This window comes from Falco rusticolus, chromosome 3, assembly GCF_015220075.1.
Source record: "Falco rusticolus isolate bFalRus1 chromosome 3, bFalRus1.pri, whole genome shotgun sequence".
NCBI lineage: Eukaryota > Metazoa > Chordata > Aves > Falconiformes > Falconidae > Falco > Falco rusticolus.
The window spans coordinates 12,420,643-12,447,761 of NC_051189.1; the positions used below are offsets into that span (position 1 = coordinate 12,420,643).

The 27,119-nt window shown below is 45.1% G+C and overlaps 1 protein-coding gene across 3 annotated transcripts; it reads right to left on the reverse strand.

Moving 5' to 3' along the window:
- Nucleotides 1-1,041: 1,041 nt before the first annotated feature.
- On the reverse strand, nucleotides 1,042-26,834 carry EEF1D (eukaryotic translation elongation factor 1 delta). 3 transcript variants are annotated; one of them, XM_037378861.1, is made up of 12 exons: nucleotides 26,728-26,834; nucleotides 24,946-24,975; nucleotides 21,139-21,149; nucleotides 17,139-18,394; nucleotides 14,282-14,405; nucleotides 12,361-12,432; nucleotides 5,582-5,650; nucleotides 4,288-4,384; nucleotides 3,914-4,017; nucleotides 2,767-3,015; nucleotides 1,937-2,131; nucleotides 1,042-1,145 (listed from the first exon to the last, which is right to left on the reverse strand). In XM_037378861.1, exons 4-12 carry the CDS (start codon nucleotides 18,392-18,394, stop codon nucleotides 1,107-1,109), a joined length of 2,205 nt encoding a protein of 734 aa, XP_037234758.1. In that variant the 5' UTR covers nucleotides 21,139-21,149; nucleotides 24,946-24,975; nucleotides 26,728-26,834; the 3' UTR covers nucleotides 1,042-1,106. The 3 variants fall into 3 exon arrangements, with proteins under 3 accessions (XP_037234758.1, XP_037234759.1, XP_037234760.1); XM_037378862.1 differs by lacking the exon at nucleotides 5,582-5,650 and having other exon boundaries at nucleotides 26,728-26,833; XM_037378863.1 differs by lacking the exons at nucleotides 5,582-5,650; nucleotides 12,361-12,432.
- Nucleotides 26,835-27,119: the final 285 nt, after the last annotated feature.

Consider the following 27,119-nt stretch of genomic DNA (forward strand, 5'->3'; position numbering starts at 1 on the left):
ACAGCACAACACACACACACACACTCTGAGTCCCAGGCACACCAGCACAGGGGGCACAGTATGCACACCCAGCACTGGGTACCATGCACAACGGGCATCCCAACACCAAGCACAGGATATGTGCCACACATCAGACATGACAAAACACTGGCTACACCACCACCAAGGCAAGGGACAGCATGCACAGCAGTGGCACCATGTGCATCAACCCCAGCACTCCACAAGCCAACAGCAACCCCAAGGGTCACACCAGGCAGAGAGCAGCCAGGTCCTGGACATGCATGTGCACTGCATATGCAGGACACCACTTAACACCAAGCTCCTAAAGCACCTGCACATCATGCACGGGGCACTGCACACAGCCAATAAAGTTGGCACTACAGCCATCATCACTTGGCTACTGCATACTGCCCAGGCTGGATGCTGCTGCGGCTTCATCCAGTGCTTGCAGCACAACCCCGTAGCACTTCCCATTTGCTCTGTATTGGCCCTACATGACTTCAGCCTGGACCTTGGACTCTGACACTGCGACAGACCCCGTGACTACAGTTAGAAATGCCACCTCACCTCCCCTTTCCACAGGCCATGCTCCAGATGGCCCTGGCTCCTAACACACCAAATGATCAGCTCAAGTGACCCTGTGCAGGGTACCAAGAGCAGCAAGGGGAAGAGACAGAAGAAATTCAGTCCCAAGCCAGCAATTTCTGGATGCTTCCTGCTGATTAGTCCTGATTTGTGGGGTTTGGTTTTGGGGTTTTCTTTTTTTTTTTGTGTGCGTGTTGGGTGTTTGGGGGGGGAAGGTGTGTGTGCAGGGTGTAGAGAATGACTGGAGTCTCTACTTTTGGGAAAGGTGACTGCAACCACCCTTAGCACAGGCTACTCATACAGGATGCTCCTCGGACCTTCTTTCCAACCCAGAAATGTAGGTCACTCCTGCCTCAAGACTGCTCCCCTTTTATGAATGGAACAAGGAAGGGAAATACCCCAAAGTCTCACAACAAATCACTCTGGAGATGTTGCACTTGGCAGAGACAAACATCATCCAATTTGCACTCCCAGTCTTGATCTTTATTAGTTACAGTTTCAAAGGGGATACAGTTTTACTTCTAGATCTTGTTGAAAGCAGCAATGTCAACACTCTGCACCTGAAACAAAACCAGTAAAGCTGAAGGTCACCAAGGTGTTTCCAGATATTCAAAGCAAGCACTCACATCAGGGATTTCTTCACAGCATGCACCAGCAATGCTCAAAAAGATCAAGCATGGCCCAGGTTTCAGGCCAGCTTCCCAGCTGCAGTAAGAGGACCTTTTTAATAATTCTAGAAACAGTCACAACAGGAAACTGCACTGTACTAGTTACTGCATAAATCTTTAGACAGTCTAGCCTATGAAGAACATACATATTAAAGAGTTTCTAGCAATGTTAAGGCTAAAGAGCAGAAGTTCCCGATTTACTCTAAATATAAGCAAAAGAGTAGCCAAAGCAAAAAAGGTAAAACCCACCATGCTCTCAACAGTAAGACTAGGAGCTCTGCTGAGCTGCATATCACCTGGCCCAGGGCTGGAGCTCCTACTGTCATTTCCATGGAAGAAGGACAGGGATTGAGACACCTCCAGCCATGAAGGTTAAACATTTGTGTGTCTACCCTGGTGCTGCACAGGCTAAGTGTCAAAGCAGGGCTTATCCAAAGTAATAATCTGTGGGAGCTGGATGGGCACTAAGAGCCTCCAAAAAGGCTCTAGAAAATACTGCAAAATAGCTGCATCATCCAGCCTTAAAAAATATATTTAAATACACTATACCAGTGTCTCAGCAGGCAGACGCCATCAATTCTATTGTTTGGGTTTGGTTGGTTTTTTTTAAATAAAAATTCAAGTTTGCCAAAATCTGTGGGTCAGGCATCACCCAGGATTACAGAGCTTGCTGAAAGACTTACATAGTCTTCAAACTTGGTTATCTCCTCCTCCAGGATGTCTGTTCCGACTTTGTCATCCTCCACTACACACTGGATTTGGAGCTTCTTAATGCCATAGCCTACTGGGACCAGTTTGGAGGCTCCCCACACCAACCCATCCATGTGGATGGACCGTACACACTCCTCCATCTTCGCCATGTCAGTCTCATCATCCCACTGCAAAAATATGGAGTATGAACTTTAGTTTTCCTAGATACCACCATTAGCCCCCAAGAGGTATCCAGTGACTTAAAATTGAACGCTACACCTCTCAGCACATTTCAGCTGACCCAAGCTGCCCTTTTTTGTCTATAGTTTTTACCAGAATTAGCTGATGGGTTCACCAAGCTGTATCTGACATGGCAGCAATGCTGCATATCACGTTTTTTCAATTCCACCTGTAGGCACTGCAGATGCATGCAAGGGGGATTCTTCCTGCAGCAATGCAGCTGCTTTGGAGTGCTCACTTTAAAGTGACTTTCACAAAGGGCATCTCCATGAGCACTAGCCAGCCTGGAGTTTTTGTTCTACCATGCTAACTTGACAAAGACAGGTTTCTTCCCATCTTAAAGGGCTAGTCCTGACTAGGGGAACCTCAGATAACAGCCTACGCTTGCTACGGTGCAAGGAGCAAGGCAGCAGCGCAAAGGCTACAGATCCCAGCTGCAATATCCCACTGTGCTCTGACCCCTTGTTTGGAAACCTGCAGGTCCTATCTTCATCAGCCCTCTCAGATGTGCAAGTGATTTACAGCCTCCTTCAGCACAAGACATACAGCCTCACTCGGGGGCTTCCCCCCTGCAGTTACTCACTGGCTTCACATCCAAAAGGATAGAAGACTTGGCAATAAGACCCGGTTTCTTGGCCTTCTTCTCTGCATACTGACGCAGTCTCTCCTCCCGGACTTTGGCAGCCTCTTGGTCTTCCTCTTCATCATCACTACCAAAAAGGTCAATGTCATCGTCATCATCGTCCTCTGCAGCAGCTGGCTCAACTTTCTTTGCTGGTGAAGCAGATGGGAGCTCCACTCTCTTGGAGGGAACACTGAATGGTTCCACTTTCTTCATTGGGGTGACATGCATTCAAGTTTGCATTAAGGAAAAAGGGAAGAAGATTAACTTGAAGCTGAATGACAGCAGCACTCAAGAGAAGCTCAGGTACAGAAGTCTGCATTGCTCAAGACAGTGAACATGGCCCACACCATGTGATTTGTGTGAAGAATCAGCTATTGGCCATCAAAACAGGACACTGGACCATATGGACCTTTGAACTGGCCCAGCATGGCCATACTTCTAACCCCTAGAGCAAAAATCACCATGTAGCCAAGAGCTGATCCTCCTCCTAAGTGCTCAGGGTACTTCTACCATGAAAGTCTGAGTGGGACAGCAGTTAGGAACACAACCAAGCATCTTGCCCTAGCATGAGGAGGGGCCTACACATTCTGTACGCTTACTGCAGAGACACCAGCACCACTGGTAGCATGTCTTCCAACCTACAACAAGAATGATCAAATTGGTGCCGTGTATTCAGCTCCCACAGAGCTTTCTCTTAAGTTAAATACATTCTTATGGGGACGTTTGTTAAAAAAGAAATAAGCATCACCAATTCCGCTTATCTATTATAACAGAGTGGCATTTTATCTGGTGCCTTGCTAACAAACTCACAGCACTGTGGACTACATGTTAATCACGTATATAAACTCCAAACAGATTTGCACCAGCTCTCCCTAGCTGAAATCTCTAACGTAGCTTCTTCGCTGGTCTTACAGCAGACTACTCCTCTCCATACATACTTTTTGGGAAAGGTGATGAGGCAGCTGCCAAAACTGCTGGAAAACCTGCAACAGACTCATCCTAATTATAAGCATCTCTCCATCTTCAGACAGCCACAAGACCTTTGAAATGACCTGACACTTTGTAACTGTGAAGCATTCAAGAACAGCACTTTGCCAAGGCTCACCTGGGTTGGAGGAACTGGTGAGGGCTGGTGGGAGGTAGATGACTTTTCCAGAGCATTCAGGCGGCTTTCCAACTTAAAGATGGCCATCTGAAGGTCTGCAACAACTGCAAGAAGGTGTGTGTGGGGGGGGAAGGGAAAAAAACCAGTACAGCCTTATCTTGTAGGCTCTGAATATAAGTCAGGATAACTTGCTTCTGCTCAAAGTGGGCTTTAAAAACCACCAGTTGCCCCAGTCAGAGGGAAGCCTACAAAGCTCTGATCAAGATACTGACATGCTCACCTGGTGACAGACAAGGCCAGTAAGGGATACACCCCACAGAAGCAGGACCCCCACATCCAGTTTTGCTTTCTTTGCAGAAGATTCTCCTACTTACCACTGCGAAGGTTTTGATTTTCTACCTCCAGGTGAGAAATTCTGGACAGGAGTTCATTTTGGTCACCAACAGGCCCAGAAGAGGCTGTGCTTGCACTCTGCAACAAGGAAAACAGGAATGAAGTAAGTCGGTTCACCTACTCCCAAACTCAGTGGTTCAGTGAAGCAAAGCAGAGTCATGCCTTCAGGGAAGAAGAAAATTTGAGAGCTAATCTAAGAACAAGGGTATTTTCTCTAAAGGCTTTACAAAAAGAATATAAATATAGCAGCTCTAGGATGAAGCATGAAATATATCTTGAGAAATTTCAGCTGGCACTGATGAACAAAGGATGAAGTAATTCTTCAGTCTCAGATCACAGACTGACACTGAACACACAGTTTTGAAAATTTCACACTAAGGCCCTTAAGTGGGGCAGCAGGTCTCCTCTTACAAACAAATTGAGGCACAGAGCACAGAAGTGACCTGCCTAACATCACACAGTGAGTCACTGTGAAAGCTGGAAAGAGATCCCAGCAGTTCCATACCCCCACCTTCCCCAGTCCAGCCTTTAACTCCTCGCAAAACAGTTTAAGCCTACTGTAACACATCCTGAGGGAGCAGTTATAGTGATCCAGCTTCAAAAGTATTTAATAGTGAAAAAGAGTGGGTTTTTTTTAAGCAGGCCCTTATCTGTAAATTCAAATCAGCCAAGGGAAAGAAAATAACAGGCCTTCACACCTCAAGTGTCACTTTTAACTGAATATAACAATAGAGAAAATTATACTCATTCAGGTGCATCCTGCTTGTAATTATAATGCAGTTCTCTGTTGCAGTTGACATGCTTCTGAGATCCAAGCAGTCACTTAAGATGGAGAGGGGGAAATACAGGGGTTAAGATGAAGAATATGTGGCACACAGACAGCAGGTCTGGGAGACGCCTGGCCCTGGAAGACATGTGAGCTACCCTAGCAGGAAGGTCAAAGAGACCCTTCTCCACCCATCCAAAAAGGGGCAGGGGCCAGACATCAAAAGCACCATGAAATCAACCTCTGATAGAGCCTTTGCAGCAGATGCAGGCTCAGGAAGGCAAGCACTGATCTGCAGTCCCCAGACACCAAGCTGGGGGACCTAAATGCCCTGCTCTAAGTTCCTGTTATATAGGATTATATCAAAGCTACAACCATGTGCCAAAGGACATATGTTTCTCATCATAAGGAAGGAGAATCTGGTCCATCTCTCCGAGGCAGGACTGTCCTTGCCCTACAACACCCTCTCAAATCACACAACCAGCTCCATCCGTGCGCAGGTGACTTACAGTTGAGCGGCCTGACTGCCTCTTGTGACGGGCAGAAGGAGCTTCTTTGCTACGAGGAACTGTCTTCTGCTGCGAAGGGCAAAAGGTTTGGGGGACATTTGGTTCGACTTGGGAGAGAGAAAAGGATTTCACTCAAGCTGGAAGAGGCAGTTCAAGTGCAGGAAGCAGACCCACATGCAGGAAAATCAAGCAACAAGATACGGCCTCATACCAGCTACACACTGAACAAAGCCTGCAGAGAGACATTTATCCATGAACTCTGTCATCTTCTTGTTAAACATCTCAGTGCCTGCAGAAAGGGCACACCGCTGAGCGGCAGAACTAGACTGAGATGTCTAGAGCATGGTCTCAGTCATCTCCCCATCTGTAAAATCAGAGGTGCAGCAGATGCATGCATTACTGCAGCACACATCACAGGCTCAGCTCGTTCTCCGGTCATTAGAGAAAACCTGACAGATACAGAAACACATGCAAAGTCACCGAGACTCTTAACAAGTCCACAATCACCACTAGTGCACCTCTCCCTAAAGTAACACAACACTGGTCTGCACTAACAACTTTGAAACCCCTGCGTGGGCTTCCATCCTCACATGCACAACTAAGAACAGAGGCTGCTAGCCACCGTGGGCTCATCACACCAGGCTAGCCCTTAGCCTTACGCACCAAGAACAAACATTAAAGCTCAGATGAACTCATTGCCTGATCTCTTCCTGTCCGAGTTACACCATGAGGGCAAAGGTCTAAGTTAATTCAGTGAGAAGGGAATTCTGGCAGCAGTCATATCTATCCTCACCCCTTGAAAAAGCACTTCATGTTTTGACTTATGATCAAACACAGGAGCTGTGTCACCTGCAAGGAGATACACACCTGCTTGTTTTTTTCCCAAAGGCAGCCTGCTGATTCAGCTAAGCAGCAAGCACCACAGATATTTGGCAGTTTGAAGCCCTACTCGCATTTTCAGGCCAAATGCTGAAGCATTTCAGCAGGCTCTATGCTTGCCCTGGTGACTGGCTATCCTGTGCACAGCTGTGGACTTTCAAGACACTGTAAGATGGCTACACCTTCTTCAGCCTGTTCAGTGCTGCAGAACAACCCACTCTGAAACCCTGGCTTTCAGCTTTAGTAGAAGCATTTGCCGCAGAACCCAGCTGTGCCTCGCATTTCTTTTCCCTCTTAGCAATAACCTCTCAAAAATGAGAAATTAAATTGAGGCAGTACCATCTACCTTTACACTTGTCAGCTGCCATCCTGAAGCCTCACATGGAATCCGTCAGCACTGCTCCTGCCTGTAGTCCCACAGGAAAAACACCTACAGCTTGGCAGGAGGCCTCCAGCTCAAGACAAACCTTCCTTGCACGTTTGTGTCATTTAGGGGAAGAGTCTGAGAAAGTCATGGCCACTGTCCCCAAAAATGCCATAGCTATGGCTTACAAAAGCAAGGTGAGAGGACTCTAACACTCTGCTCTGCAAGAAGCTGTTCTTGACAAGGAGAAGCATGGGAAAAAAATGGTATTTTATTATTTCAACAGAGCTTTCTTTTGAGTAGTATAAAATACTAGGATACAATCCTAGCTGTATATTGCTGTCAGTACCTGTTTGTAAAACTTTGTGTAGCACCCAGGGAATTGGGCAGCGAGGCAGAGCTCTACAATGCACAATTTTTTTTCCCCTTTTCACCCTTCCTTTGCCAGCTTACATTGAGCCTGGCAGGTAAGACAACATTAAGGTTGCTAATACAGATAATGAAGCCCAGAGAAGAGCCAGCATTCTCAGTGGGGAATTTAAGTATGCATCTGCCCATCAGTATGGAGTAGTACAGGTAGCACAGGCATGCAGGGAGCTGCAGCCCAGATATATAGATGACTCCATGAGAAGCCATCTCACCTCTGGGATTCCTCAGTTTCAAGTTGCTACTGAGGTCTCTGCAGAAATGGCAAGATTAATTATCAACTTAGCTGCACCTATGACTTACACACCCACAAAATTAATAGTTGAGTGTTGTGCACCTGGATGAAAGATTCAGCATATTACATATGCTAAGATCATCCTAAACCTGGATGCACTTGCTCATCCATGCTGTATTTTTCACACCTGTTTAAGAGGGAGGTTTAAACATGATTGGGGCTCACAGTGCTCCCAGACATGGCACAGCAAAGCATTTAATTCAACACCCTGTGGAACTCAGAAGTTATTTGTTAGTCCCGAGCAGCCCCTGGGCAGCATGAGCCTGAGCACAGCCATCTTTTCCTGGCAAGAAGAGAGGGTTGCCTGCCCCAAGCTCAAACAAACAGGAGATAAAAGGTCTTCGTAGACTGGACCTGCCATCCCTTGAGAACCCATAACCTTCACAACGCTGAACCAAGTTCCCAGTTCTGGGAGGTAGGTAAGCCTCATGTTCAGAATTTGATGAAAAGCTGCCTTTATGAGACTGTGGGTTCTCCCCTGAGGTGAGGATGTTTCAAACTTTTAGAGATGTGGTCACCAACCTAAGCAAGACACTACCTACAGTGTGTTTTTTCCTATGCACAACCAAACACTATTTCCACTTGACTCAACTGTGCCAAGAGGAAGCTCAACACAAACATTGGTCAGTTTTATCAAGGACAGTAATGCAAAATCCCAAAGGTGGGGAGTTCCAGAACATCAGTCACTTCCTGCATATTGTCTCACAGACAGAGCTCTTAAAACCTTTATTTTTAATAAGCTTAAGCCATAGTTTTTGTACTGAACCCACATGAGCGATACACTGACCAGTGCTGCAACCTATTAAAAATATTTTGCATAGCAGCAGCACTCAGCAAGCCCAGAACCACTTAAGGACTGCATACAGATTTAATCATCCAGGCACATTAAACCCCTAGGACTTCCTGCTTATGAAGGGTAGAATACAGAATCTAGCCTCAGCCTCAAAGGACTATCAACATCTGGCCCTCTGTGACGTTCTCTAAAACTTACTTTACGTATCAGAGACTACCACTGACTAAAGGAGAAAAAGTTGGCAAAGGTTACCATTTCTTTTTGGATAAAGCTATGAGTGCTTTGTGAGCACCCTGATGTACCAAAGGAAGAGCTCTTGTAATTGGCCAGAGAGATTTCTATCAGCTGAAAGAAATCCACCTGGACAACTACAGCTAAGAGCTTTTGTGCCTTGGTATCTCAGGCCTAACTAACAGCTGGAAAGCTGGCACTTCCCTCACTACAAGTAATATCTGGAGGTATCAACACTTTTCCCTTAATTTGAGTTAACAAGTTATAACAGTAATTAAAAAGAACAGCATGCAGGCTTTACAAGCTCTGTAACAGATGTGATGTGTAGGTTTTCCAGTCCTCACAAAGAACTCTGCTTCATCCAAAAAATTAAACTTATTTCATGCACTTATTTTCATTTCATTGAAGAACACCCTTTTCCCTCAGGTTGCCTGCCTAGAGGCTCTGGAAACATGGTAAGTTTAACCATGGTCAGATAAACCAAATTGAACTGTGGGGAAATTATGCTGAACTAGAAGAGTTCCCCTGCCTAACACCGGCAAGATGGATCCTGGCCAGTTTCCTACAGAAAGTGCAACTGTTCCCTGCACATACAGACGTATTTCTGAATGTGGTCTCCAAACACTTTAGTATGACTAGGGTCTCCAAACACTTTAGCACGATCAGAGGTTTTGTGGGAGTCTTGTTTGAAATCCACACACAGGAAACAAATACAGCAGCTCTGTAAGAGGGAGCTTGGGCAGAGAGGGGAATAACAGAACTTCAGACACTCACGACAGCCAGCTACTCAGTGACATCCCTGCCATTACAGCCCCCAGGGAGGGTGTAAGAAGCAAGAGTTCAGTCACCCACTCTGCTGGACTTGCTTACGATCTCAGACACGTCAATCCTCTGTGCCTCAGGTCCCAAGCTGTAAGATTTCTCACCGCCTGTGGTCTCAATGCCACAAGCCGCAGTACTGCGCATGTTAACAACTTTATATCTAGGAAAGCATTAGCAATCAAGCAGATGTCAACTGGAGAGATTGTTTAAAGCAGAGATGACCATGCAAAGCAGGATGAAAGGTATGTGCAAACAAATGTTTCCAGCATCAGAGCTTTGTAGCCTCCTTCAGGAGGTACAAACCATTGCCTCAACCCTTCTAATGCTCATTCACACATCTCAGAACAACACTATCCAGCTGAAGCAGATCTGAAACCAGCCTTGGCTGAATTTCACAGCAAAAGGCAGGCACTAATCTTTCATCTTCCTGTCTTGAGAGGCAACTCTTTGCTTGTTACAGCTGCAGACTCCTGACAGTAACTCTACATGTTCAGATCAAAGGAAAAACTAAATCCTGACTATAAAAACATGCTTCACTATTGCCCTGTAAATCACAGTATAAATCAGGCTTTCTGAAACACAAACCTGAAGTTTAAGCGTGTTCTAAAGTCAAGCCTGCTTCATGCCATGGCTGTCCCAAGATTAATTATGATCCTTCAGAAACGCAAGCTACAAAAGCTGATGTTTCAGACTTGTTTCTCAACAGTTCAGTCTTTCTAATTGACCCGCTAACACAGAAAATCCAACTGCTGTTCACTGCCTCAGGTTTCAGGACAGAGGTGTGGCAACATGTGGAAAAACTGAAACTGTGAGCTCTCTGGGGTATCACATCAGGCAGGGTAAGGCATGATCAGTAAAACAGGATAACAGAACAGTAAGGAGGAGGTAACTGTTGCCATGTTCTCTGCTTATCCAAGCAACTGCATACTTTGAGAGCAGAACAGCAGCTATAGGTTAAATTACTATGGCATGCCCCTGGCAGCAATGCAGATTAGGGTGCACAATGCTTTGCCTAAAACAGTTGTGCAGTAATACAATGCTTTTCCTTCAAGACTTCACTGGAGAGTCTCAGTCTGCTTTCTGCAACACCCTGGATTCTAATTTTAAGGCCCTATGGCTCAATCCTGACCTTAAATCCTCAAGCCCACCAAGCTTTCTTCAAAGAAACAAAAATCCAGCAGATGAATTTTTTTGTATTCAGCAGTAACACCACCAAGTGCCACAGGGGTGCAAAGGACTTTATGTTCTCAAATTTCTTTCCAGCTTTGGTCTAGTGCTTTGCTGGTTCTCGCGGTTGTTCCCATTACAGGACCTGGACAATCTAAATTGACATGCTTCTGACAGAAAGCACCTCTAACAGGAGTAACAGGCCAGGGCAAGAAACTCCACATCTTTGGCAAACTACAGACCATTCTGCAAGATGAGAATATGCCTTCAGGGCAGACCAGCAGCACTGCCAGGTGATCTGTATTTAGGTTTCCTGTCCCTACTCACCACATGCAGCCTCTGCTCCTGGAGGCAGCAGCAGCCTTGCCCAGCTTGAAAAGGTCTCTCCAAAGGCATTTAACACTGTGCAAAGCATTCTTCAACCCTGTTTTGGATGGAGGCTCATTTTCCCACATATTTGCCTTACTAAAGTCCAAACTAAAAGTCTTTGACAGGGGTTGGTAGTCTGTACTGACAGCCCAAACATTATTTCAGATCTGAACTTAAGTGAGCCAGCTCAGGAAAATGTTCCCTAAGCTGTTGACTGAAATACTGATGCCAAAATAAGAAACTAACATTAGAAAAGCTTCAAGTATTTTTCTTCCCAACATGTTTTTGTTTGGTTTTAAGATTACTAAGATGTCCCAACTTTCCATTGATTCCCATGCTGTATTCAAAATCACTGAATCTAAAAAAATTAATCCTTTTATCAAGTTTGCCCTGCTCTTCCTGCATCCAGTTCCAAGTTCCAGTGCAGCAATGAGTATTCTGGATCACTCACACAAGCAGCTGCAGAAGCTGCTTTTGTAGTGTCAACTTCAACAGGCACAGGGAGACCACCAAGGAGAAAGCAATTAACCAAACTCCTTCAAGTTCATCCCAACATATGGCTCTTTTCTGCTTGTTTTAAGGAGTATTAAATACTCCCCTTGAGAAAGGCTCCACTCCCTGTTACTGTACTGTTCTAAATAGAAATTGAGGGTGTTAAATACCGCAACAGGCAGTTACAAGGCCAAATCAATATAAAGGATGGATACCCTCGGATGGAAGGTATGTAGTAGCTCCACTGCAGAGGTAAGAAATCAAGACACATGGACTATATTCAGTGACTTTTCTTCACCCGTGACACCAGTCCACTTAATATAAGATCTCAGCTTCCTCTTGAAAGATTTAAGACTTAACAGTGCTGTTTGTACATATCAGCACAAAAACACCTCCAGAAAGGATGTTACTGAACTTGTACAGGACGGTCCAGACTTAGGAGCTAGTAGCCAAGCTGAATTTCCTAGATGCAGCAGATGGAAGATACCATTTTTTTGCACATACCCTAACTGAAAGCAAAACAGAAAAGAGAAGGTGGCAGCACAGTGTACCCCAAGAGAGACACACACGCCTGCTGGCAGCTCAGTGCTTCGCTACTCAGCAAGGTTATTTTAACAGTGACACATAACCTGTTAGATAAGACTTGTGGAACATTCCACCAGGAGCAAAAAGAAATGCACAGCATTAACCCAAATCCAGTTAGTTTTAAAAAGCACTGCAGGCTATCAAGCAGGTAAGCAGCATGCACTCTAGTAGTAACGGTGCTCTTGATGAGATGGAGCTATGCTGGTGGTACACAGCACTGCACACCTTAGTCTTCTCCTCTAACTTAAAAATAAGAAGCCACACAATCTATGAAGTGGTCACAGTGGAGTTCTGTGAGGTGCACCACAGCTAAAAATGGTTGCAGGTAGCCAGCTGGTGAGAGCTTGGGTACTCACTCCGGCCAGCGATTTCTGGATATTCTCCCTGGCTCTGGCAATGTCGCGTAGGATCGTGCTGGCCCCGTTCTCCTGCAAACAGTGCAGAAAGAGCCAAGATATTTTTTTTAAAAAATATGAAACATTGGAAACTGGTCAGGGAAGTTAAATAAAAAAAAAGGAGGGGGCAAGAGCGGGGGAGGGTTTCTTCCAATGATTCAGCAAATATTGCAAAATTAGCTGCAAGAAGGATTGGTTCTAAATGAAGGAGCATGGACTGCAGTCCCTGGTCACATCAGGCCACGTGTCCAGAAGATCATCCAGTCAAGAGCTTTTCAGTTCTCTATTATTATCCTGAAGGGTTTGGACAGCTGCCAGCCAGGCAGAGGGTTGGAGTCACTTCAGTACTCCTTCCAGATCTATCATTAGGCAGTTCTTTTTCATAGTATTACCTGTCACTGTATTCAGGCAAGAAGTGATAGCCCTAGCTGAAGTCTTCCATCCAGACAGGTATGACCCAGAATATGGCAGCACAAGGTTGTGCTTTTCCACCCCCATGCTCCTGCTGCCATGCCTCAACCTGGATTTGAAGATTCCCTTCCTAGGGCACAAATTCAGTTTCCATGATCCGTTCACTCCTTGCCTCTTCCAGACTGCAACCCCACAAGCAAGATCCGAGATATGAAACCACCCACAGGTTCAACCCCCCATGTCAAATAAACCACAGAAGAGCAACAGCCTGGACACATTCAGATGGAAACCACTTCCAGGTTGCAGGAAGGTTCTAAGGAGCATGTATCTTTTTCCTTAGCAGGCAAGTGGTTGATAAACTGCTGCTGAATCTCCACCAGAGCCTTCTTGCAGGGAGGTCTTCTTCATTGGAAGCTCATTACGTGGCATGAAATAGCTTAACAGTTCTTCTAAGAGCACTGCAGAGATTTGCACTTTAACATCTACTTCAAGTGCTCATCTATAGCTTCTAATTTTTATGCAAGTGTCCTAGGTGCTGTGCCACCACTATGCTAGCATGGCCAGCAGGAATAGTGTGCGCCTAGAAGCTATTACCTAAGCAAAAAGCTTCCCCTTAAACACTTGCAAGACAGCCGTTTAAAACTCTTAAGCAGCTTTCTATATAACCAACCGAACGCATAAGCAGTTAACAGCTCATTACATAGCAGGAAGAAGTTACGATAGCTCTGTACCTTTAAACAGTAATAATTTCAGGCTAATATTTAAACTTGAACTACTCAGCTTGTGCTGCTGCAGCATGCCCCATGCTTCGCCTCCACCTGCTCCCCCCAACTCACCAGTCCTGTGATGCAGTCTTCTGCAGGAGCACACTGAATACTTCAGGGGGGTACAAAGAGAGGACCGTAATTCCTTGTCTCTTTGGAGCCACACTGCCTCTCTTCAAACATTGTATCATACATACTCAATTATATCCCTTGCCAAGGAAGGTTTTGCTGCTCCAAAACAGCAGCAAAACAGCATCTTCCCTGGCTGAATGGGGACAGGTCAGTTCTCTGCACAGCATATCACCCAGCTTAGTCATCAGAACTGCAGCTCTTGGGGCTTACAGATCAAGCTGTGCCCCTATTAGATCACAGATAGCATCTGTGCCCCGCCATAGCAGCCTGAAAAGATTAAGAGTAACTGTGGCAACCTGTAACTGCTTTGCCTGCTGTTACAAAGGCATCTGATCTCCCAGTACACTGGTTGTGTGGCAGAAATTCTTCACAGTCCACAGAAGATTGCCTTTCAAAAGACATTAGGGGGTAGGCTTAGAGAGCTCCAAAGACAAGACTTACACTTGGAAAAAGCAGCACCAACAGTGGAAATTATTCAGATGTGCGCATCTAGGTGGATTGTGTCCTTCTGCCTGCTTTGTATTAGCTCTTAAAGCTCCAGCACTCTACTAAACCCATATGAGAACAAGTGTTACCTGCTGGTGTGAAGAGCTGCTAACTGGCCCGTTCATCTGCTCATAGAATCTTCTCTCAGCATCATCATACTTGTACTTCTCAAACCAGATCTTCTCATGCATAAAGTAGTCAACTGCCATTTTTCTACAGAAAGGAAAAGAAACCACAAAAGTGAGTTCCTAGAAGTACTTAAGGTTAACAGCTTGCAATGAGCTTGTCAGAAGAGAGCTTTCTTCCCCCATAGAGCTGTGCCTGCAGCTCTCTGCTTGGCCATTTCCCCTCCAGTGGAAAGCTTTAAGTGAACAGGATCCTATTAAGAAAGCAGGGCAGCCTAATTACCCACCTGTCTGCCTGGCCTGACCTGCATTTAGCAACAGGACACCAAGTGGGGACAGAATGAATTAGCTGATCTGTACCTTCTTCCACAAAAGCACTTTCAGAGCAGGATTTTCTAGATCATGCTAGACACATGGGAATCTGCTGCTAAGAAAGATATCTTGTACACGAGAAACAAAAAGGAAATAATGCTTTTAATTCTTAAGACACCTGGTGACTGTGAAACCAAAGATTGAAGAATACACAGCTCCAAGCATCATGTGCCACACTACAGTGTGCCAACAAGAGAGCACTCTGTACGTGACAGGCAACTCCTGACACTAGCTCACAAAATTTAAAACACATTTCAGTCTTCCTTGAAAACAATTCAACTGCATTGACAGCAACTGTTGGCTGTCTTAGACTAGTACATGTCTCTAACAGGTCACACCATGTTTCATTAGGGTGCACTACTGAATCTTCCTGTAAAGAACAACCCAGCACACCACCTGACACTGACAGCAACTGGCCTCCAGAGTCCAGACATATACACAATTTACAACAGTACCACAGGTAACCCACATGTGCTGCCCTTTTGGAAGCTGCTGCAACTGTTTGGAAATTAAAATAATCAGGAATGCAACATTTGCAAGGGATATGCACATGCCGCTACATGGAGGAACAGCATAAAGCATCCTAAAACTGCTGTGAAATAGTGTTATTTTTTCTTCAGTGCAGCAGCTTCCACAGGTTAATTTCTTAACTTGAAAGCAAACGACTGAGCCCTTGCAACAGTAAGAGAAGATGTGCCCTTATTTCAAACCAGGGGACAGCCACAGAGCCAACATCAGCTGGAGAAGGTGAGAACAGGGACAGAGCACCACAATGAAACCACACCATTACCAGGTTCCACCACACAATGCAGACAGCAACTAAAAGCAACCTGCAAACCCGTCAGCTCAACCCCCACCAGCTCTCCAGTACTTCCACAAAAGCCAACAGATGAGTCTTGTAAAACAAGCACCCTTCTCATCTACTCATTCAGAAGAGGCCAGAGGCCACCATACCACACAGCTCCTCTACACAGAAGCCATTCTCATCAGCACTCAAACCTCCAAGACCCCGCTTGACCTGCCAACCAGTACTATTAACAAAGAACCCTGGTTACACACAAACATGCCATCTATTTTACAACAACACATGCACTTGCCTGGGGAAGGGTGAAAGGCATGACCAAACATCTAGTTCTGTCCAAGTAAAGAGAAAATTATCCCAGACAGGACAGGATGAAAGGCACATATGCTCTAAAGCTTGTCTCTAATCCCCTGTATCATTGATGTAAAGATCTTAAAACCTTTACAACAAGTGCTAAAAAAACCTCAATGATCGGAAGTGTCAGAAATAAGACCTAATGCTCCAAAATCCTTTTTCCCCCCCCCAAGAACATCAGTCTCTACCTTAGCACTGCAAGATAACTTCTAAGCACTGTCCTCCGGACAGGATCCCAGGGCAGTACAGACCTCCATGCAGCAGACTTCGGGGTTCATCCAGTCATACACAAAAGCATATATTTAACACAGAAAGCATTATCTCATACCGCACATCATTCAGGACTTTAAAAGGAAGTCTTTAAATGTTTCTGGCTTCAAACTGATTTATAACTGCAAGTTACAACTACAAAAATAATCTACAATTTGAGAATGAACTCTTCCTACCCAGCTACTTATATGCACATCAAACAAGCTGTAATCCAGCCAGCCCTGTCCCAAAATTAACAGCAGCTTCCAGGCAGAATAGTCTAATAACCTTCCCCCCTCCAGTGAAGCAAATATAGCACATGCGCCCACCAGACCAATGCCCTAAATTGTAATTCGTCATCATCCCCAAGCCTTCTTTGCAAGGTGGAATTTGGTAGTGATGCTCAAAGGTAGTCACTGCCTGTGTGAAGCCCAATGACTAGCCTATGTGCTGTGCAGGAGAACTGGGGATAACTGCTTTTCTGAAGGATCTTGTGGCATTTTAACAGAAATACACAGCAAACAGCCATCAATTTTACTTCTCAAATTCAAAGATGAAACACCACACCTTCTGCTGTCTCAGCAGGCCTGTTTAAATCTCATGACTACTCTCTCCAACTTCTCACTTTTATGACCTTTTGTAGGCAATAGGAATACCAAGAGGGCCACAGCCCTGAGTTCCCCCACATACAAAGAGGGAATCAAACCTTAGCTCACTTACCAGCCCTGACTTTAAATGCTTAACTTCTGGCACCACACAAATACTACCCTTTAGCCACCAACATTCATCAGGAGAAAGGGGTTCCTGGAAGGAGTCCCATGTCTTCGTGTTTGTGTGTCCCGCCCCACCCCACCCCACCCCCCAGTTACCCTGCCCACAAACAGGCTCTCTGGCTCAGGAGCAGCATCTCCCTACAGCGACATGCATGCTCGGTCCTGCAAATACAGAAGACTCCTGTCTTCTACACATGCAAATTCTTTCAGCTCAGTCCTGACCCAGCAGTTTTGCATGTGTGAGTGTTACCCCAGAATAAACTTCTCCTACTTCGTTTCTGGTGCAGGTACGCTTGAAGCATAAGCAGCTGGCTGGGAGGGAGTTACTACTGCAGATTCCTGCATCCCCGTACTGTCTCCTGTTCTTGACGTTTTCAGAGCCTCGGCTGCATAGTATCGTGTCTCAGCACTGTCATATGCCAGCTTATTAAGCCACACAGTTTCGCTGCCCTCATGCAGAAAAAAGCAGGTAGGTGAAGGTTGCTCAGCATCACTGGAAAGCAGAGAGTTGGTGGTGGTCTCCAGATGTTTCACGCCTGTTTCCTTTCCAGTGCTGTCGTTCCTGTCCTCATGGTGGTTCTTCAATGCTCCGGGGCATCCACGCTGCTGCTGTTTGACTTTGCCTGACGGATGACCATCAAACATGTTCTCGTAGAAGCTCTTCTCAGCATCATCATAGAGAGGTTTCTCTAACCACACCTCTGACATGAGCGCCTGCAAGCTGGAAATCTGTGGCTTACCATTTACCGTCTGGTGTACAGAACCAGGCAAACTGGTAACAGAGGAAGCAGCAGAAGCAGCAACAACATCTGGAGCCAAGCTTGGTGTAGCAGGTGTAGGCAGGGCTGTAACATAACCCTCATCCGGTGTTCTCAGCCCAACATTGCCAGCATTTGACCACACAGACGGGATGGTTAGGACATTTGGAGGAACAAAGAACTGAGATTTTTCAATAAACACCTCCTCAGCCTTATCAAAGTCAAACTTGTTGACCCAGACATCCTGAACAACATGGTGACATGCAGACAGACTACCATGGGAGCAGGACAGGACTGCTGAAAGCATCCTTGGCTTAGGAATGTCTTGGACAGCTTTTGACCTGGCCACTAAAGGGGACTGCTCAGCAGTTAGTTCAGGTTCTGGTGCTTCCTGGTTCTGACAATCCACTAGTCTTTTCCTGTACATGTTCTCAGCGCGATCATAGAAAGGCTTGTCAAACCACACATTGTCAGCTAACAACCCAGTCAGAATAGAGTCTAACTTGGAGGCCACGTTTTTGGGTTTTGGAGAACGCTTCCGTTTCCTTTGCTTCTTTCCATTCCTTGCTCTCTTCAGGTCTCCCTTGAATTCGCTTTCAACTGAGTCATCATTGCAGACTCCATTTACAGCCTCTACCTCCTGGCACTCCTCTGGGGCTGCAGCAGCTAGCATCGCTTCTCTTTCGTAATGCAGTCTCTCTGCTTCATCATATTTGTGCTTGTCTACCCACACTTTTTCTACTGGGCAGGGAGGCTTCCTTGTCCTCATCTTCCAAAGAGTGGCAGCATTAAAAGATAAGCACAACAATGAAGTAGTTGCAAGAAAACTAAATAAAGCAAGGGCATGCATCAGACTTCGGTAATTTCTTAATACAAGAGTGTCAAAAGCTATCATACCATTATTATTCATGTCAAAGAGCCTAAGCATTTTTATTCGATTTTTCCTTTGTTACAGATTTTAATTCAAAGATTAAACTGCCTAAACATGTCTAGTTTCTGAAGTCAAAACAACATTCCTCCTAAAATACTTCTGCTGTTCTGACAAGTATTCTGTATGTTACTATTTAAATATAAAGGCACTGGCTGAAAGCACTTTAAATTTCACTTTTGAAGACAACTGGCAGAAAAAACCTACAAGGCTTTGTTCAAATCCCTGGTAACATATACAATATTCTTCCATGTTAGTAGGTAAGTCCTTAATTACTTGTTAGGTATTCTCAACTAGGTATGGTTTTGGGAAGACAGGCTAAAGAAAGATGCCCCAATTTTTCAGTATCTTTAGAGGTCATTGCTTACACCTATCTGTGTTCTGCTACCAGAAGTCAGCAGAGGGAGCTGACTGAAAAGCTATGACTCAAGTTTTGGTTTAAAACCCCAGTTACTTGCAAATTAAAACTAATGAATCACTGAAGATCTCACAAATAGCTTAGTTTACCAAAAAGATCTACTGAAATGAAAACCATTACATCTACTCTGTGTTTTCCTTAGTCATACTTTACCACAGAACAAAATAATCCTAGTACATGTAGACTTATTTTAATTGGTACAGGAAATACCTTTCCAAGTACAGAATTTACTGCACTGCTCAAACATCTAACGAGTAGGTAACTCACTGCCAAACACTACAAAGTCAGATCCTTAGAGTAAAAAAAAAAGCCCAAAATGAAGTATCTGTAAGCCAGGTCTCTGTTTAGCTACTGGCAGTTGCATGTTTTATAGGTACAAATTTATCTGTGACAGGTTGCCAAATAAAACACATACAGCTGAAGTATCCTCCAGACTTCAGTCAACAATTTGCAGTTCAAACAGTTCCTGGAACAATTTACAAGCCTCAAATCTGGGGGCTTGACAGACCAGTAAAAACAAACCTATTACAACTAAACACTTTTGCTTTTTTAAACTTTCAATTTTAATTTCTATAGTTTAAAATATTAATGTCATAACGTATTTCAATTGTAACAACTACTAGGGAAAGCAAAGACAGATCTTTTTCTTACTGAGTTGTGAGAACGCTCCTCCAATAGCTGCTGAAAGCACTGTGATACAGCTAAAAACATGTGAAAATATCTAAATTGAAACTTACTTTGAAGTATTTATTTTACTTTACACTATTCTCTTGCATTGTACACCAGTTAATAGAGAAAAAGCCCACTTCTTATTACAGACAACTAGAAACAAACCAGCGCTTTCAATAAACATTATCCTACTTGTTACCATCAACATCAAAAACACCCACACTGGAAGCACATGCATTGCATGGTAGGAGCAATGCTATGAGCAAGCGGTAATGCAGGTTTGCAAGTCAGGATAAGCTCTGCTACTACAGCTTCCACAGTACTATCATCAAGCAGTGAAAAACGACATCACATACATCATGCAAACAGAAAACATGCCTCCAAAGAGCCTACACATGTTATTTTCAAGTACAAGGATACACTCCTGCTGTTAAAAAAACCCCAACATTGAGGCAGCCCTATACTCCTGATCATCTCAACTGCTGGACAAATAATTTTAGATATTTTTATATTTCTTAAGTAGGAAACAGCATCCCCCTTAAAAATAATCTTTACAGGAGATGCCAATTTCAATGGGATTCTTGGAGGGTAGCATCAAGAGGAGGCAATGTCTGCTAGAGCAGTATCTGTATTTCAGTCATTCAGCAGACTGGAAAAGGATTAAATGATGCAAATATAAAAAATGTTGTGCACAAAGGCCCCGCTTTGCAGTGCACACATTCTAGAACAGCAGCCATCTGGATCTAGTGGAGTAACCTGCCAGCACAAAATCTAGGGGAAAAATAAAATGCACAACTGAAACTACATAGGCAGGATAGTAAGTCTGAATTTGTAGGTTACTTAGGTTGTTCTGTTTAGGAGTCCTTAACCATCAGATTTCTCCGTTTGCCTGACATGCTCTGCTTGGCTCTACATTCACATTCGAGTTATCCCAAGAAAAAATCACAGCCTTCAAAGAGATCCTTCATTGAGAATACTTCATTAACCCAACACAGGTGTTGTATTCAGAGGTTATAACAAAAGTATTTCAGGAAGAATCTCTAGTGGGTGTAATGAGAAACCCAGACATGACTCAATATAGCTTTAAATACTTAATTTGCATTACACAGCCATTAACATTTCATACAGAAAGAGTATGACCATCTGACAAAAATAAAACTAATAACTGGAGTTTAGTATTTTTAATTATAGGTGATTTTGCTCAAGTCCTTAAGCAAACAGCTTCAAGCTACTGGAGTTGCAGCCCCCACATCACTCATCTCAAGGGTGAGGTGGATTATTGAGTACTCCAATTACCAAGTGTCTCTCAAAGAACTGTCTCAAATCAAAATGAGACACAGCTGACGTTAATAAACAAATCTGTAAAGGTACACTTATTTCCAGTAGAAATCAGAGAACTGTACAATAATCTGTCTAGTGAGAAGTATCAGATCCATGCCTATATTCCCTTGATCTTCCAGAAAGTGCAAAAGCCACATGACAACTAGAGAGTACTTACTTTTTTAGCTCCTATGATAGCATTAAGAAAAAAGATAAAATTAGAGAAAGTTTCAAGTTGTAGAGATGCAGCAGCTAGTCACCAAGGACATAGAATGACAAGAGCTGAATGTATTATCATATAGTTAATTCCCCCTCAAATACATTTAATGAAACTTACAGCTGGTTAACCCCCCAGAACTACATTATCTTCATGAACCAACACCACAGACAACCACTTACTTTTAATTTTAAATAACAAGCAATAAAAATTAAGTATCCAAAAGGATCCACCCCATCACAACAGGGAATCAAACAGAGAAGATCCCAACCTGCCATATCAACACTGTCAGCTGGCGCTCAGGTCCCCCAGTTTCAGGTAACTAAACACCAACAGCAAATACTTTTAAATAATTCTGAAAATATAATATAACAATTATAATGTCAAATAATGAATTCACATGACTGCAGTTATTTCTACAAGTCAGCAATCTGTAGAACATTGCATAAAATAAGGCAGAAATAAAACACTAACACCAGTACTCAGCCTACCAATTTTTCAGAAAAAGCATCAATACAACATGTGAAAGCTTGCAGAAGAATTCAACTTACACAGAGGCTACACCTACAAAAGCCCAATAAGACAGCTTCCTGTGTCATCAATTTAACATTACACCTAAGAGGGCTGTTTCTGCAAGGAAGTAACACAAACCTCCAAGCCAAAGTGACCACAAATGTTCCCCATCAAATCTGGCTCACAGGAATTCAAGTGTTGTTTTTACAATGATTATTACCAGGGAAAAATCTTAAAGGGAATTTATCACAACAAGTGTTAATATCATTTTCCAAACACAAGTCCAAGACACTTGCAGCACCTACTTGTTTCCACAATGAGCCAAACCTTATAATAAAGACCAGATTTTTGAGGAAGTTTAGAAACAAGCAAAAATTGAAAATAAAAAAAAGACATTTCTACTCTGTGTCCGTTAAGTTTTCCCAGAAGAACATGGGAAGAAACATATATGAAGCTTTTAACCACACAAACCATCACCTGAGCTGGTGCAGACAGCCTCATGACAGGAGAGAGCTGCAGACCATTAATACCACAGCACTACCAGTTCTCCCAGCGTACAAATTTACTCCAGACAAGACACAAGCTCACACTCCTCCTTCAGCCAAGTCTGCTAAATCACAGTACGACAAGCAAAGGGAGTACACCTAATGTCACCAAGTCTGGAGGGAGAAATTCACCTCTTCAGAGGTTCTGGGAGAAATTTAAACTGACTCACACTGCTCACAGTCCAGTCTGGAGCAGCTAAGATTTACCACCACACAAAACCACCATCTGTGCAATTGTTTCAGTGCTTCAACTCCTCAAAGTTTTACAATTGAAAGAACACACTGTAGTTTTATGAACACTCTCCACTGGCAAAAAACGCAGCACAGAAACTAGAGGTGCACTCTGCACTTAAAGCAAAGTAATGCAACATGAACCCTTGGGTCTCCCGCTCAAACCACTTGAGACCACATTCATCCACGACCTAATAACATTTCTCAGAAGTGAAGCAGGTTTTCATTTTAATGAGCTTTTTTTAGCACAAAGATAAATTAATGCTTTGAGACAGAGGCAGCAAACTTTATAAAAGCTCTTACTGCACACTCCAGAGATTGGCTCCTGTGTACCCAGGACAATTTTGCTTTTCCAGTGATAGTGCAGATAATTTATCAGGGGTTTTACAAAGCATGAAACCACTGAAAAGGCAAATGATATTAATCTTTATTGATGCCAAATAATAAAATACTCCCAAGTAGCAAAAAAAAAAAAAAATCACAGGTCAGTATTTAGGCCTCCACAGACCGCTAAAAAAGGCTTTAAAAAACCTGAAAGGATTTTGAATCAATAGCTACAGCTTCAGAACTTTGTGCTTGGTGTTGTCTTGTCACCACGTCCTAGGTATTTCAAGCCAGAACAAAGCTGTGGTGTACTTCCAGCACTGCAGGGAAATGCGTAATGTTAAAAATAGGCAATGAAACGGCCTCTGTTGTTGTTCTGTAAATCCAAAATAAGCTTTGGACTTCAGCTATTTGGCTGCATTATCCCTTTAAGCCTAGCAACTTTTTAGAAAGTCAGTAAAACAAAAGCATACATCACCATAATGCTGTAGCCAAAAAAAAGAAAGTTAAGTCAACTCCATTTATTGGTTTAATGAAAGCCACTCTTTTTCTATCCATAAGAAAGTTACATTTCTTCTGAACAGAGAGGCCTACAAAATAAAGGGGTGGGTGCAGTCAGGTTATAAGTATGTCTGTCACAGCTTCCCAGAGACCTAAATTCCATCAAGCCCTACACAATTTCTTGCACTGGAATTGAACTGCGATTTTAATCTCATGTGCCAGGCTGACCAGTCAGCTCCCAACAAGGCACAGCAAGTCAGGTAACACCACAGTTTGAAATCAGCTCTCCCAGAAATAATTTAAGTTTGATGTGACAAAATATTTCTGATAGCCTTGAAGAGTCTCTTTAGATGAGCGAGCGCAGCAGATGTCATCTGTCACTGATCTCTGGAGGGATGTGACAGCTTTCTGCAAGCTGTAACAAAGAGGGCAAGACAATAGTCACAGTTCAACTGCCTTCTTCAGAAAAAGACATCAAAAATGGGCATCAGGTGGCACCAAGGGACATGGGATGATGTACACATAAGGCAGCTTGCTGTGGTTTCACCCCAAAACCACCCCACAGATGCAGCCCCAAAGGCTACGCAGGAAAAGTCCTGATTTCTGTAAATCCAAGCAGCAATCAAGCCAACACCAGTTGCTCATCCCCCAGCCCAGCACTGACAAGTTCTAACTACAGGAGATTCTATCCCAACCCTCCATCTGCATATCTGGTTACATGCCCTGGCACAGGTGATTCCGACAGGGCCACCATGGTTATATATTTAGTGCTCTTGTGCTATCACATGTCACACCCTCTCCATTAGAAACTCCTGAACACTCATCCCAGCAGCAGTCAAAAAAATATAAATACCAAAAAACCTAGAAATGGCCCATTTGAAGTCAGAGAGAGCAGACAGAGGACCAAGAAGGTCCATAGGCACCAGTTTGTTCCTTTCTACAGCCTCAGACCTGCACCTGGGCTACATCACACTAGACATCCATACTGCCTGTGAAACGCTTCTCCTCTTCTTAAAACCGCTACTACCGCAGTCCTGCACAAAAGCAAGAGCCATTTCAGCTACGCATTCAGGCACCAGTTAAGACAGCTGCTTCATACCTACAAGCTCTACAGCAAAGGAAAGACAAGCATCATCCCTGCACTGCCTCCTGCTTTTTATTTTTGGCGATTCAGTTAAAAGCAACAAGACTTGTTTCACACCAGAGGGTCTGATGGCTTCTTGCAACTGAAAGGAGCTAATCCACCCCTTCCTCAACACTGGCACTGAGTCAATACAAGCAGCTAAAGCAAAAGAAAATATTAATGCTTCTGTAGTATTGCTCTTCTAGTTTCGTTCCCTAAATTGGCTCTCCCCCAACTCACGAGCAGCAGAAACAGCGGTCCAATGCAGCAGCACAGGGTCAGGAGACGAGCTGCTATCACCTTTGCTATAATATAAAGCTCCACGCTAGCCTTTAGCCAGGGAAACAACCACCACCCTCAATCTCGATCACCTAAAAATGCAACTCTTTGCTCCAAGCAACAATGCTGCCGAGTACAAATGAAGAGATAATCAAGGACATGAGAAATCACCAGCAGGGAAAGACAGGACAGAAATCACCATCACAAGAAAAAGCAAAGTAGCTTAGATGAAGAGAAAAAAAAAAGGCATACCTGGCAAGGTCAGGGAGAAAGAGGGCACACCTAGAAAAGGAGAGGAAAGAATTACAGCTATACCGCCAAATTTATTTTCTCCTCCACACTGAGCATGACAGGATTGTGAACATCAGATTACAATCAATTCCAAAACTTCAATGATCTAGACTTGAAAAAACAAATCCATATTGATTTCAGTGAACACCAGCAGGGAAGTAGGAATGATAAGACTGTAGCAGCCTCAGCAACTTCAGCTGCTGCTGTAATCCTTCACAACCCCTGAGAGAGCACATCAGCAGCCTTCACACAACCACTCCTCCCATTCCCCAAATAGTTTTGAAATAGATACCTCCTGACCGAGCTGTCATTGGAAGAAAAAGGAAAAGCAGAAAGAGCAGAACGGGCTGCTGGAGGCACCACCAAGGTTACAGAGGGGCTGGGAACACCAGCACACAGAGGGGGAAAGGCGAGATAAGCAGGGTCCAGGTGTACCAAGAGAGCAAAGACAGGTCAATGGAGGAGACCAGACATTACAGGGCTCCCAGCTCCAAAACAAGTTTGGAGAAGCAGCTAAGAGTGCAGGGCCATGGGCTGGATCATGCCACTGCTTCAGTTACAGAGGGCTGTCAGTTGCTCTGTGCCAGGACAGTGCAGCAGTTCTAATTTCCCTTTGCAGCAGGTGACTCAACAAGAAACCATTGCCAAGATGAACAACAGGGAGAAGAGCAGACCCCCATGGCGCCCAGAGCTACAGGAACAGGGGGCTCCTCTTAACTCCCCTCCTTACTAAGGCAGAAACCACCCTAATCCCCTCCAAGCTTGAAGAGGCGAGGCTTCATGCATCAGGGATATCCCAACACCAGCACCCCAACAGAGAGAGAACCCACTCCCCATAATCCGTGGAAAGGTACAAAGATTTACGGAGACCTCCAGCATCAGCCCTTACACCAGTAACTAGGTGCTCCTGCAACCACCTCCCTAGAGCCTGCGAAAGAGAAGCAACCCCACAACACCCTTCCCTGGGCCCAGGAGAAGAAAAGGGATCTCCCAAATAAGGCACCCCCCACATCCTCCTTTCTTGGGGTGTGAGGGGAGAAGAGACCCCACAGGGGATGGAGAGGTGGGGAGGGACTCCCACATCCCCCTTCCCAGACCCATTAAGAGGAAACCAAACTAAGAGATTGTGGGGAGCATGGTAGGGATGTCACCCCACTAATCCCCAAGACCTTGAGCGGGTACGAGTAACCCCGAAGACCAAAAGCACCCAAAGCCCCCTCCCTCAGGACTCAGGGTACCATGGGACCCTACAGATAATGGGGGGGATCCACCCCCACTACTCAGGCTATGAAAAAGGGACCACACAGGCAATGGAGGAACCCCACAACCTCCCTCCCTGACTGTAACAGGGGAAGTAACGACATATAGTGACAGACCACCAGAGCTCCCCGTTCCCGCCATTGCGAGGGAGCCACACGTTCTCCTTCCACAGCCCGTGAGCAGGAAGGGACCTCAGGGGGGACAGGCGAATTGCCCCTTCCTGAGGGCTGTGAGCGAATGGACCCCACGGATCGTGGGAAGCCCCCACAAGCCGTCCTCCTGGCCCCCGAGCAGGAAAGGGCCCCGCAGATCACGAGGGGCTCCCACAATCTCCCACCCCGGGGCTGTGAGAGGAGCAAGGCATCTCCTAGAGTCCCCCGAAACTCCCACTAGCAAAGCTCACGGAGGAAGAGGGGGTGGGGCTGAATGGCCCCAGAGAGCGGGGAGCCTGCCCGGCGGGCCGGTGAGGGGGGCTGCACTCACCGGCAGCGCTGGGCCCCGGGCAGGCCGCAGGCGGCACCGCTCCACTCGGCCTCCACCAGGCAAAGGGATACAGCTTAGCGCGCGCGGGGGGTTGTGGGGGCGGCGCGGACCACGAGCGGCGGGGGCGGGGGGGGCAGAAGGGGTGTGCGAGGGGAGACAACGCGCCGCACTCACCGCGCGGACCTCCTTCCCCCCCTTCCTTTTCCCCACGGTAGAACAGCCGGGAGGGGCGGGGAAAGCAGCGCTGGGGGAAGAGGTGAAGCGTGCGCCCCCCGTCTTTGTAGAGTGGTACAACTCAGAGGCAGCGGCGGGGCTGCGGGGAAGAGTCCAACAGGGCAAGGAGAAGGGGGAGAGGCGCAACCTAATCGCTATGGAGGGGGACGCATGCGCGT